Source organism: Phascolarctos cinereus, unplaced genomic scaffold, assembly GCF_003287225.1.
Source record: "Phascolarctos cinereus isolate Bilbo 61053 unplaced genomic scaffold, phaCin_HiC Scaffold_5;HRSCAF=322, whole genome shotgun sequence".
NCBI lineage: Eukaryota > Metazoa > Chordata > Mammalia > Diprotodontia > Phascolarctidae > Phascolarctos > Phascolarctos cinereus.
In genome coordinates, this window is record NW_027555958.1 from 304,138,343 (window position 1) to 304,150,047 (window position 11,705).

General features: G+C 46.9%; 2 protein-coding genes across 3 annotated transcripts; one reads left to right on the forward strand and one right to left on the reverse strand.

Moving 5' to 3' along the window:
* Nucleotides 1-63: 63 nt before the first annotated feature.
* MLX (MAX dimerization protein MLX) lies at nucleotides 64-4,684 on the forward strand. Of its 2 annotated transcripts, XM_020972658.2 has the most exons (8): nucleotides 64-203; nucleotides 502-538; nucleotides 830-919; nucleotides 1,194-1,300; nucleotides 1,642-1,741; nucleotides 1,864-1,963; nucleotides 2,880-3,081; nucleotides 3,645-4,684. In XM_020972658.2, the coding sequence occupies exons 1-8, from the start codon at nucleotides 162-164 to the stop codon at nucleotides 3,699-3,701; spliced, it is 735 nt and encodes a 244-aa protein (XP_020828317.1). In that variant the 5' UTR covers nucleotides 64-161; the 3' UTR covers nucleotides 3,702-4,684. The 2 variants fall into 2 exon arrangements, with proteins under 2 accessions (XP_020828317.1, XP_078012173.1); XM_078156047.1 differs by lacking the exon at nucleotides 3,645-4,684 and having other exon boundaries at nucleotides 147-401; nucleotides 2,880-3,114.
* On the reverse strand, nucleotides 4,074-11,603 carry PSMC3IP (PSMC3 interacting protein). The gene is made up of 8 exons (XM_020972659.1): nucleotides 10,754-11,603; nucleotides 10,571-10,671; nucleotides 10,235-10,324; nucleotides 8,516-8,627; nucleotides 5,119-5,264; nucleotides 4,948-5,001; nucleotides 4,781-4,840; nucleotides 4,074-4,684 (listed from the first exon to the last, which is right to left on the reverse strand). The coding sequence occupies exons 1-8, from the start codon at nucleotides 10,782-10,784 to the stop codon at nucleotides 4,628-4,630; spliced, it is 651 nt and encodes a 216-aa protein (XP_020828318.1). The 5' UTR covers nucleotides 10,785-11,603; the 3' UTR covers nucleotides 4,074-4,627.
* Nucleotides 11,604-11,705: the final 102 nt, after the last annotated feature.

Sequence of the window (11,705 nt, forward strand, 5' to 3'; positions counted from 1 at the left end):
CCCTTTTAAAATGCTGGGTCCGGTGCACCCTTCTCCCCTGCGCAGGCGCGGCGCGCCCTTCCTCTTATGCCTTGGGATTGGTGAGCTACAGGCCATATGGGCTCGGGCTCCGCCCCTAGGGGGAGCCTGCACGCGGCGTTTCCGGTTCGTTCGGGCTGACAATGACGGAGCGGGGCGCCTCTCCGGAGGACCCCTGGGTCAAGGCAAGCCCCGTGGGCGCGCACGCCGACAAGGGGAGGGCGGGTCGGGCACGTGCACGCAGGGGGAGTGGGAGAGCGGGGGTTTACCCCACTTCCCCCCAGTTCTCCCTGACTCGCCCTCAGGGGCTTGGGGCTGGGGGCTGCGGAGACAGCCCCGGCCCCCCTCGTGCCCAAGTGGGGAGCCGAGAAAGCGGACTGTGTGTGAGTGTCTGCGGCGCGGGGGGCGGGGGCAGGGGCGGGGGCTGCGCCCGCAGCCGGCTCCGGACGGGTCGGAACCTGAGCAACCTCCCTACCCCCACAGGTGGAGTACGCGTATGGGGACAGCAGCCTGGACCCTGGTGAGTGGCCCAGGTCTGGGTGACGCGGCCGCCGCCCCCGCCCTCTCGGGGTGTCGGGCGGGGGGCAGGGTGTGCCCCGGCCTCCAGGTATCGGACGGGGGTGGGGGAGGGAAGTAATGGGGTCGTGCAGTGTAAGTAGGAGCCTTAGGGGCTCGGAAGGCATTGAATGACTAGCCCAGGGGGGAGGGAAAGAATTGTCGGGGGGGGGAGGGTCTGGAGCCAACCTTGCTGTCTAGCTAGTGCCCAAGGGCCTGAGAACATAATTTTTTCTTGGGTGCCTCTCTCTTCCAGGGCTCTTTGTAGAAAGTAACCGAAAGGGGAGTGTAGTGTCCAGGGCCAATAGTATTGGCTCCACCAGTGCTTCCTCAGTCCCCAATACAGGTAAGCAGCAACCCCCTTATCCTCACTTCCACAGTCATCTTAGGCTCTTTCCCTACCAGAATTCCATTGTTTCCAGAGATCTGGGGTTTCAAGACAGCATCCAGAACTAATTTTCCCACTAACATATGAAGCATGAGGGTCTCCAAAGACTGATTTGGGTCTTTAGGATTACCTCACCTCGGAACTCCAGGCTTCTCCCTTCCAAGGCTAAGGTTTGTCCCACTTCTTTGTGCCACTCAGCTTATAGGTATCTTGCTACTTTCTGACCCAACAGATGATGAGGACAGTGATTACCAACAAGAGCCCTACAAGGAGTCGTATAAGGATAGGAGGCGCCGAGCCCACACACAAGCAGAACAGAAGAGGAGAGATGCCATCAAGGTGAGGGTGAACCCTGAACCCTTTGACCTTATTCACATCAACTCTGGCCTTCAATCCAAGGTTGAAGTGTCTGGCATATAGCCTGTATACCAAGCAAATGGCATTGGTGTGCTGTGCACCTCTTATATAGCTTCTCAGCCTCGACTGCCACTCCTTCATGAAGTGGTCGGCTGATTCCAGGTCATGGAGCCTAGTCTCCTGCTGGGCAATGTTTCCTGTGACAGCCTCACTTTACTGTCTTCTCTGTGGGTACTGATCTGATGTCTTAGTAGAAAAGCTTCCTGGTAAAAGGCATTAGTGTACCTTAGGTACTAGTATGATCCTCTTCTTTCTCCCCCCAGAGAGGCTATGATGACCTTCAGGCCATTGTCCCCACCTGTCAGCAACAGGATTTCTCCATTGGCTCCCAGAAGCTCAGCAAAGCCATTGTTCTTCAGAAGAGTATGGGACTGAGAGGGTGGGGAGCGGGAGGGGTGCAGGTACCAGGGGATATAAACTAGGAAGAGGAGAGCAAGACAGAAGGTGCCACTCTTCATGCTTAACTTGTCCTGTTTTCTCTCCAGCCATTGATTATATACAATTCTTGCATAAAGAGAAGAAGAAACAGGAGGAGGAAGTTTCTACACTACGAAAGGATGTCATGGCCCTGAAAATCATGAAAGTGTAAGTAAGTGGAGGACAGGTAAGGCTCAGATGGAGAAAGGACTGGGAAGAGCAGTAGAGAACCCTTAGGGACAGGTATTTTGGCCATCATTTTGGTATATAAGCAAGTGAGTCATTCAAGGTAACTAAATAGTTCACTGGGCCTGGAGTCAGGAAGATCAAGTTCAAATTTAGCCTCAGACATGTTAGCTTTGTGACCTTGGTCAAGTCACTTTACCTCTGCCTCCGTTTCCTTAACTGTAAAATGGGGATAATAACATCACCCGTCTCTCAGGGTGGTTGTGAGGATCAAATGAGATATTTGTTTAAGGCACTTAGCACTAGCACAGTGACTGGCACAGTATGCTTAATAAATGCTTGTATCTATCCTTCATTAATGAATGCAATAACTTCAAAATCATGTTAGATCAGACTCCTTCAGGGTAGAGACTGTGATTTTGAAAGACACAACATAACCCTGGAAAAGATGTCACAACTCATATTACAGAAGGGGACATAGGTCCAGAGAGGGGAATTGATGACTGTCCCACTATTGACATAGCTCTAGAGGCAGAGCTGAGGGAAGGGACAACCTCTTCTGATATTCACTACACTTTATCTTACTGTCCCGTTAAATATCTTGCACATCCATATCAGGTGTTTAATACTAGTTTGAGTAAGTACAGAGGAAGAACAAGGGCAGGGATAATCATAACTACTTTCTGCAACTGGGCCTAGGTAGTTAGTTGAAATTGTATGCACCTAGACAATCCTATAAGCTATTGCAACATCATTATTTTCTCATGGCCAGCTGGTATTAATGCATTCCTAACTCTGGTTTTAAAGACTGGCAGGGGCCTCTGAGGAGTGTTGGGGTGGTGGTGGTGGGAGGAAGGATGATATTGTCACATACCATCATGTCTTTTCTTGGTTTTAGGAACTATGAGCAGATTGTGAAGGCACACCAGGACAACCCTCATGAAGGGGAGGACCAGGTCTCTGACCAGGTCAAGTTCAATGTGTTCCAGGGCATTATGGACTCTCTGTTCCAGTCCTTCAATGCCTCCATTTCTGTGGCCAGCTTCCAGGAGCTGTCAGCCTGTGTCTTCAGCTGGATTGAGGAGCACTGTAAGCCCCAGGTGTGCTGGCTGAGATGACTGCAGGGCAGGGTGGGAGCAGTTTGGTTGACAGCAGCAGCCACTCAGCTGAAGCCCCTTCAGGCAGGGTGGTCTAAGTCACCCATTGTGGAAGGTGGCTTTTTCTTTCAGTAGATCTGTGATGATGCCAGGATAGGGAATTCTTTAGCAATGTGGATTGGCACCTGCTGTGCCACATAGTCATGGCTGGGGGCTGTGAAAGGTTAAGTGACTTGCCGGGAGCCACTACATCACAGGCGGTACTTGAACCCTGATTTCTATCCACCTCTAGTTTCCTTTTCCTCCTTTCTTTTATGCTTTCATTTTTTCCCCTGCAGTCTAACCTGGTTTGTGGTTTCAGTTTAAAGTCAACCTGTAGATATTAAGCACTAGCACGTCAAACACTGTGCTGGTCCTTTAGAAAATACCTCACTGTCTGTGTTGCCTTTGTGTCCCATCCCCCTTTTCTGAGAAAGGCAGACTACTACTTTTGGGTGTAGAGAAGATGTTGGAGGTATGATCTTGGCCTGGACTCATCCCTCTTCTCTTTTTTCTCCTATCCCTAGACCCTCCAGGAGATTGTTACTGGGGTGCTGCACCAACTGAAAAACCAGCTCTACTAACTGCTAGCCTTTCAGCCAATGCTCCTGGAAGTGTGGAATGGGGAGGCTTGTTGAGTTCTGGTTCTGACATCGCAAACAGAACATTTGCTTTGTTTGCTGGGTTTTGGACAGCTTCTGACTAATTTATTTTATCAGTACTAAGCAAACCCATCTCAAACCTGTGGGAGTTCTAGGGGCCATTGGATTTGTCCCCTAGAAATCACTTCTGGCAGGAAACTGGAGGAGGCAGAGAAAGTATTTATATAATCATGGGAGTGCCACCGGCACTCATCCCCAGTGGTGCTGCCACATCCGTCCATGGCACAGACAAAATTTTTAGCATGTTATATGGGGATTTTATCCCTAGGGAGTCTGCCATGGTGATCAGAAACCTTATGACAAATTTCTTAACTTTTATTTCAATGTAATCTTTTTAAGCTTACAATTGTATTAATTTTTTAAGTCAGGCAGGTCTTGTGGTACCTCAGGCTTACATGCCACCTCTTTTCACTTGAAGAGTTCATTAGGGATAGATGTCCATTCTCCTGACCACTTCCTACTTGCTGTAACAGTTTCTATCAGAAATGAGCCAGGGGACAGTGGAGAAACTTCTGTCTCAGATATATAGAAGCCTAGCCCCCTCTCCTTTTTTTCAGGCTTACCATCCAATACAAATTATTTTTATATCAAATTGTAATTGCAATAAATTTTACTAAATGCTTAAGCCCAAATTTGTCCTGAATTTATCAAGTCAAATCTGAGACTAAAGTGATGTGAGTAATATATATAAAACCATCTGCCTTCTTGGTACTAATTAGTCTAGTCACTTTGCCTTAGTTTAGACTCCTCCTGTAGACAAAAGACAGCTGGAAGTGCCAAAACAACACCAATACAACCAGTCCAGGAAGTTCCTTCTGACCCTTCTACATTGTTTGGAGAGAGGTTCCTCAGGGGTCTGGAAGAGCAACGTTATAATCTTCATCTGTCTCGATTCCAACTTCTTCCTGTAGGGCAAGGAGAAAAGTCAACTGAGACCTACCTCCAGTGTTAGGTATCTGGCCTGGAAACAAAGGGGAGGGAGGTTGGGAGACAACACTTACAAAAAACTGCTTCTTACTCTTGGGGTAACCCTCAAGAATTGCATCAAACAGTTCAGTTGCCTAACAAGGAAAAACACAGGGTAGTTCTTAAGATGTTTAGTGCTCTTTTCCAGCCCCTCCATGCCCCATCTCCAAAGAGCCTTCCCAGAATTTGTTCTGACACTTACCATCCTCTTCCGTTTCCTCCACTCTCTGTGATACTTCTGCCTCTCCTGATACACCTGGGCATGAACCCAAAAGATTCTTCTAACTCCTTAGGAATCACCCACTCAGCTTCAGTTGAGCCAAGCCTCCAAAAATCACTCCGAGGAATGATTCCCCTCCTCTATCCCCTTTACCTTTTCTTTTTCTTCTGGAGTCACATGATTGGTAGCTGCTTTGATTTTACTCAGCCTCTCTGTATAATTGGCACATTCTTTTTTTAACTCCTCAATCTCTTTACACATCTCTGGTGTAGTCAGGGAGCTACTCAGTTCTTTCAGCTCTGAAAAAAGCCAGACCAACTTTAATAATTATTCCTGAGGAACTTATATTCCTCATTAACCTGGCAGCTCAGGATAAAGGAAATAGAGAGAAAAGGAGATTTGGGAGTCCCTTATAATAGTGAGGTCACCAAAGGTGTAAAAAGAAAGGACTAAAAGAAGGTTGTATTTTTTCAACAGTTCTAAAATCCTATCTCATCATGTTTCTTAACTTGGTGAAATTCAAGTTAGTTTTAAATTTCTGTGCACAGTACCAGGGTTACTAAGAAAAATGAAACAGCCCCTAAAGAACCTATTATTGGGAGGGAGGGAGGAGAGAGAGAATTTTTACACAGAAAGTTAAACCAAGATAATTCAAAGAAAAAGAGTACTAGGGATTATTATAGACCTAGAATCTGAGCAGCTTTGAAGGAAGATTGATATTTGGAAAACGGGAGATTAGAAGAAAATGCATTCCAGGCAAGCAGGAGAACAAATGTCAAGTTTGGAAAACATCTAGTAATCCAGATTATATAGAAGGGAGCAAATGAGTTAGTACTGGACAGATAGATTGAAACCAGATTATTGTGGAAAGCCTTTAATCCCAGGCTAGGGAATGTGTTTTTCATCATAGAAAGTGAAGGTTTTTTGAACAAGGGACTGGTTTTCCCATTCTTAGATTATTTTGGTAGCTGAATGAAGGATGGAATAGTGAGAAGACTGGAAACAGGTTGGAGGTGATAAGGAAGTGTTCCTGTGAGTAGACAGAGATGCAAGAGTTGTTATGGAGGTAGAATCAACTTGGCAAGTGAGAACATGAAATGTACAGAAAAAGGAATTAAGGATGACTGACGTTACAAACTCGTGTGACTGGAAAGATGACAATGGCCTGAATAAAAATAGGGAAGTTTAGCAGAACAGACACCAAGAGAAAGTTTTATGTTCCCATTTTGGACATGTTGAGTTTGAGATGTAGATTAAGGCTGGATATATAGATCTGGGAATCATCTACATATAGTATACAATTAATTCCATGAAAGCTGATGACAGATCACTCAGGGGTAGAATTAAGAAGAAGGTGCAGGACAGACCTTTGAGAGACACCTATGCTTAAGGAACAAGGAAATAAACAATAAATGGGGAAGGGAGACTAAAAAGAACTAGTAAGATAACATAGGAGAGGAACTTGGAGAAAGTAGTGTCACAGAAGCCAAGAGAAGACTATTTGGGAAGAAGGGACTGTCAGCAGTCTGAAAAGCTGCACAGAAAAAAGAAGATGAGGATTGTTAAAAAAAAAAAAAGCCACTGGATTTAGCAGTTATGAGATTATTGGAAACCCTGGAAAGAGCAGTTTCAGGAGACTGGTACAGGTGAAAATCTGATTATAAGGGGCTGAGAAGGGAATGGGCATTAAGAATTAGAGGCAGCCACTAGACACTTCTCTCTTCATCTTGGCAGTAAAAAGGAGGAAAGAAAAAGGATCACAATTTAGGGGTGGCTGGCTGCCAAAGATAGCTGTTTAAGAATGAGTTAACACCTGGAGAAATTCACAGACAGCGGGGAAGGAACCAGTGCAATGGGAGAGACCGGGAAGAATTGATCACCAAAGGAGGGGTTAGAGAAGGGAGATCAATTAACCAACTAAGCACTGTGTGGCAAACACTGTACTAAACACTAGGGATGCAAGGAAAAAAGCAAGAACAGTCACTGCTTTCAAGGAGTTTATACTATAATGGGCAAGATAACATACACAAATCAGTGAATATAAGAATGTAGCCTTAGAGACAAGGCAGTAGCAGATGGTCTACACAAAGGTCTCCTGCTGGAGGCTGAACTAAGTCAAACTTAGCAAGAAAGGCCACCTCTAGGGCAGCTAGGTGGCGAAGTAGATAGAATACCCGCCCTGAAGTCAGGAGGACCTGAGTTCAAATTTGGCCTCAGACCAAACACTTGACACTTACTAGCTGTGTGACCCTGGGCAAGTCACTTAACCCCAGCTGCCTTTGGGAAAAAAAAAAAGGCCACCTCTTCTTCCTCAGAGACTAAAGGTAAAGATGGGTAGGAAAGGTAAGGGAGCTCATAAGAGAGGGCTTCAGTTTTCTCAGGAAAGTAGTGGGGATAGGTAAGGGGTAAGAAAGGCTTGGCTTAGGGGTGGGGAACCTGCAGCCTTGAGGCCACATGTGGCCTCCTAGGTCCTCAAATGTGGCCTTTTGACTGAGTCCCAGTTTTACAGAACAAATCCCTTTATTAAGGGGATTTGTTCTGTGAAGTTTGGATTCAGCCAAAGCACCGTACTTGAGAACCTTGAGGCCACAGGTTCCCTACCCCTGAGACTGAGAAAAAGGTTTGGATGAGCCCTTGAGAAGAGTGAGGTAAAGTCAATCAGGGAAAAATAAAAGTATTGCTGTGTAGCAAGGGAGAGCTCAGTTGAGATTAGAAATATGAATCTTTAGTGGTCACATTAAGTCTGAGCAAGAGTTAAGGGTTGGCATGTAATGCCTGAACCACAGTGAGTGGTAGGACAAAAAGGCAAGGTAGTAAAGAGGCCAGTTCATGGCAACGAGGAGATGGACATGGTGATGAAAATGGATGAAGAAGTTACTGACTGATGGCATCAGAGGGAGGGCAGGGTCTATAAATGACAACAGGGAACAAGGAACAGGATAGACAACTCCTATTGGGCCAATATATTAAAAGGCACTAGGGAAAGAACCAGCACTGGAGAGGGTGGTCAAGGATCCTTGTCTTTTGGAGAAAGAAAAGTTTCTGTGAGGACCGGAGATGGGAAAGGATATGGATGATGTATAGGATGAAGGGGACTACATTAACAACAAAGCAGAAAGATATGAACTGGCTAGACGGAAGTGTGGATAGGTAGATAAAGATGAGAATTTGCAAAAAGTAGCAGAGAGAAAGAATGCTGACCCCAAGAGAGAGCAATTCTAAATCAAAGCAGTGTAGGAGGTAAGAGTTTTCTAGTCACAGGATGGGGAAAGAACCAATTGATTAAGACTAACTGATGGTTTCTGTTGCATTTGTGCCACTTTGGGTGAAATATATATATATATATATGTATATATATGTATATATATGCATGTGTATATATGTATATATGTATATGTATATATATGTATATATGTATATATATATGTATATGTATATATATATATACATGAACTGAATATTGTAAACAACAAACCCAGAATTTAACAATTTCCCAACTCCTAGGTAAGCTCTGAGTTAGCTCTTTCTCTGCAGCCACCTGGCCACTTACCAGCTTCCATGTGACGGCAGCTCTGCTGGACACTTTGGACTTTGGAAGTGAGTGACAGAATTTCATCGTCAAGGTCTTTGAGATCTGTGTCACTCACAGTATCAAATTCATCCTGCCAGAGACAAGGAAACAAGAAAGGTACTCACCCTGAGCAGTGCTCAAGGCAAAGAACTCACACTACGTAAGGATATGTATAAAACCTAGTAATTCTGCCCTATCTCCCAAATCCTAATCCTATCCTTTAGAGCAGTGGCGTCAAACAGAAACAGGGACTATGGCACATAATGATCCTTGTAGGTCCCATATTGTCTTAGAAAACCACATGTTAACATTATATTCTATTGTATTTTGATTTTTGTTAAATATTCCCAATTACATTTTAATCTGATTCAGGCAGCATTCCTGAGTGTGTCATCTCTGTTCTAGATGAAAGGACTCTTGGAAATATAGGTGGAATTAAAGCATGAAGGAGAATGGTGAGTTACAAAGGTCAGCTCATTTAATTCAGCAATGCTCAGCACCCAATATGTTTATAGCACTAAATGGATGATACATACAACACACTTAATAAATATTTGTTGAATAAGTATTTTGTAAAAGTGCTAAGATATGCTGCATATTCTCAAGGGGCTTAGTTTTATCAGGAGGAAAAAAAATAATTATATATTGCTGTTTATAAGTTTAAGTTCTAAAATAAATAGTAATTAATAATAACTAACATTTTTATAGCATCTACTCTGTACCAGGTGCTTTAGAAATACTATTCATTTAATCCTCACAGCAACCCTGGGAGGTGCTATTATTATCCCCATTTTTTATATGAGGAAGCTGAGGCAGGCAGAAGTTAAATGACTTGCCCACAGAGCTATTAAGTTCCTGAAGCTGGATTTGAACTCAGGTTTTCTTGTCTCCAGTACCAATTGTCTATCCACGGTGCAGAACCAGCAGAACACTGTACATAGAAACAGCAGAATTGTAGGGAGTGCCATGCAGCTATGATAAATGCTATGAGAACTCTGTAATGAGAAAAATCACTGTAGCCTGAAGTTGTGAAAGAAGACTGCGGAAAAGATGATACCTGAGTTAGGTTAGAGAACAGTAAGGATTTTGATAGGCAAAGGGAGAAACATTTCTGGGTAGTCTTTGAAAACAATGACACAAACCTGACTGGAATGAAGGATTTCTAATTGGGAACAGTAAAACAAAACAAAAAAACAGGTCAGACAGAGCAGGACAATATTATGTAGGGCTTTGGAGAGGGACAGAAGATGAGTAGATGAGGCACTGGCTTTTGAGAATCATCCCGAGGTTCTATTTAAAGTCATGTTTCAGAAGATTTATCTTGGTGGCAGTGTGCAGGACAGAATGGAACAGAGAAAAACATCAACAGTGGCAGGGAAACCAGCTAAGATGTTACTGTATGAGGGTGTGAGAGGATCCAAGCTGGCAAAGAATTTAGTAGATCTAAAGTTTGGAATCGTCAGAGCAAGAGGACTTTTGAGATTTTTTCTCCCAAAGCCTAAGCAGGCTAAGTACTGACTACAACAACGCCACATAAAGCGAACTGCGGGGCACGCAGTCTGATAACTAATAAAAGCCAGACAGCATTTCCACGGCGGAGTAGAGGCGAGCTCCTCGAAGGGCTCTGCTGGCCCAGGGAGTGGGTGACCCAGCACCAGTCTGGCCCTGAACGCAGACCCCCAAGGCGGCTCCTCTCACCTGGTCCGCAAAGTAGATTTTCTGCTTGCCGTACACCTTCTCCTTGATTTTGCCCTGCTGCGCCAGCTGCTCCAGGGCCTTCACCACAGCCTGGCAGAGACAGATGAGGGGGTTGGGAGGAGCCGGCCTGGGGCTGAGAAGAGCCTGCCGGGATGGGCTCGGGGTGGGGACGGAGGACCGGGAGACCCGTCTCTCGCGTGGGGAAGGGAGGGGGGTGAGGAGGGGCGCCCCGGCCAACGGCCGCCTCATCGCAGGGCCGCCTGTTTCGGACCGACGCACACGCCGGGTCCCGGCCGTTTTTCGGGGGGGCTCTCGGCCGCTCGGGGGGCATCTCACCGCCTTGCCGAGCCCGTGATCCCGCTGCAGGTTCCCGAAAACGTCCTGGGCGCTGTAGGGTCGGTTCTGCTCCCGGAGGTAACTCAGGACAAGCCCGGGGGCTGTGGGGAATGGGCAGCGGTCACTTCGCAGCCGGAGCCGGCCGGTCTCAGACTGTCCCTGGGCACCCGCCCCGAAGCTCACCTGCCGCCAACTCCGCACGGCCTTTACTCATCCCGCTCCCGCCACCAGTCAAACAGCCGGAAGCGGCCGCCAGTTGGCGACTCCCTCCTTCCGGGAACTCGCTGGGTGAGACCGAATGCTGTGATTGGCCCACGTGACTCCAGGGCCGTCCCCAGACGTCGGTCTTGGCGCTAGGAGTCCTTCCCGGCCACCGTAGAGCGCGGCGTACATTTCTCCGTCTCAGCGGATGGTGGGACGTTTGCCTCCTTCCAGGAGGATCCTGCGGTTAGGCACGACATAACTCCTCCGCTGCGGGACAGGACGAGGAGAGGAGCCGCCGGTCAGCGTATTAATTGGGGACACGGCTACGCGAACACACACCTGAGGCTAATAGTCGTCCCCAAAGCCCTTCGTAGCGCCGGGCCTGCGGCTCGGGTTGGCCGCGCTGCTCCTCTTGCAGACGCGGGGGTCTGCCCCCAGGGGGCGCGCGGGCCCGCGCTTACAGGAATGGGGTGAGACTGGTGAAGGAGGGGCTGCGAGCGAGGGGACGGAGGAGGCTAGTTTCCTGTTGGCCCAGATCACGGCTTCCCACCTGACAGGTGTTTTCCATTTCCGCCCACATAGGTCAGTGGGACAGAGCCTGAAATAAATATTTCTAGTTTCTGAGATCAGTTGTGGGCCGGAGAACAGCTGCCCGTTCGAGCAAAAGCCAGTGAAAAAGGCGGGCAGCTTTCTGAACGTCTCTAGTCAGAATCTTTCAATCAGTCCTCAAAATAGGCCTGTCTCTTACATGGGGTGAGGATGTGAGAAATGGAGGGCCTGGTAATGAATGCTTTTTCTGTAACAAACAGGGGGGAAGGAAAACAGGAAGGGGGCACAGAGAGGTCCCTCTTCCTTCCCCCTTGTGATGCCGCACGGATAACGTCTTCTGCTCTGAAGGGCAGGCTACTCCACTGGGAACATCAACAACAAA

Excerpts from the sequence above, each read along its gene's own strand:
- PSMC3IP (XM_020972659.1), bottom strand. The coding sequence starts at position 10,784 with ATGAGTAAAGGCCGTGCGGAGTTGGCGGCAG. Across the intron at positions 5,265-8,515 it reads CTGCCGTCACATGGAAGCTG|AGCTGAAAGAACTGAGTAGC; the intron begins GTAAGTGGCCAG and ends GGCTTTTTTCAG. Across the intron at positions 5,002-5,118 it reads CTCCAGAAGAAAAAGAAAAG|GTGTATCAGGAGAGGCAGAA; the intron begins GTAAAGGGGATA and ends GTTCATGCCCAG.
- MLX (XM_078156047.1), top strand. The coding sequence starts at position 162 with ATGACGGAGCGGGGCGCCTCTCCGGAGGACCCCTGGGTCAAGGCAAGC. Across the intron at positions 402-501 it reads GCCGAGAAAGCGGACTGTGT|GTGGAGTACGCGTATGGGGA; the intron begins GTGAGTGTCTGC and ends CTACCCCCACAG. Across the intron at positions 1,964-2,879 it reads GCCCTGAAAATCATGAAAGT|GAACTATGAGCAGATTGTGA; the intron begins GTAAGTAAGTGG and ends TCTTGGTTTTAG.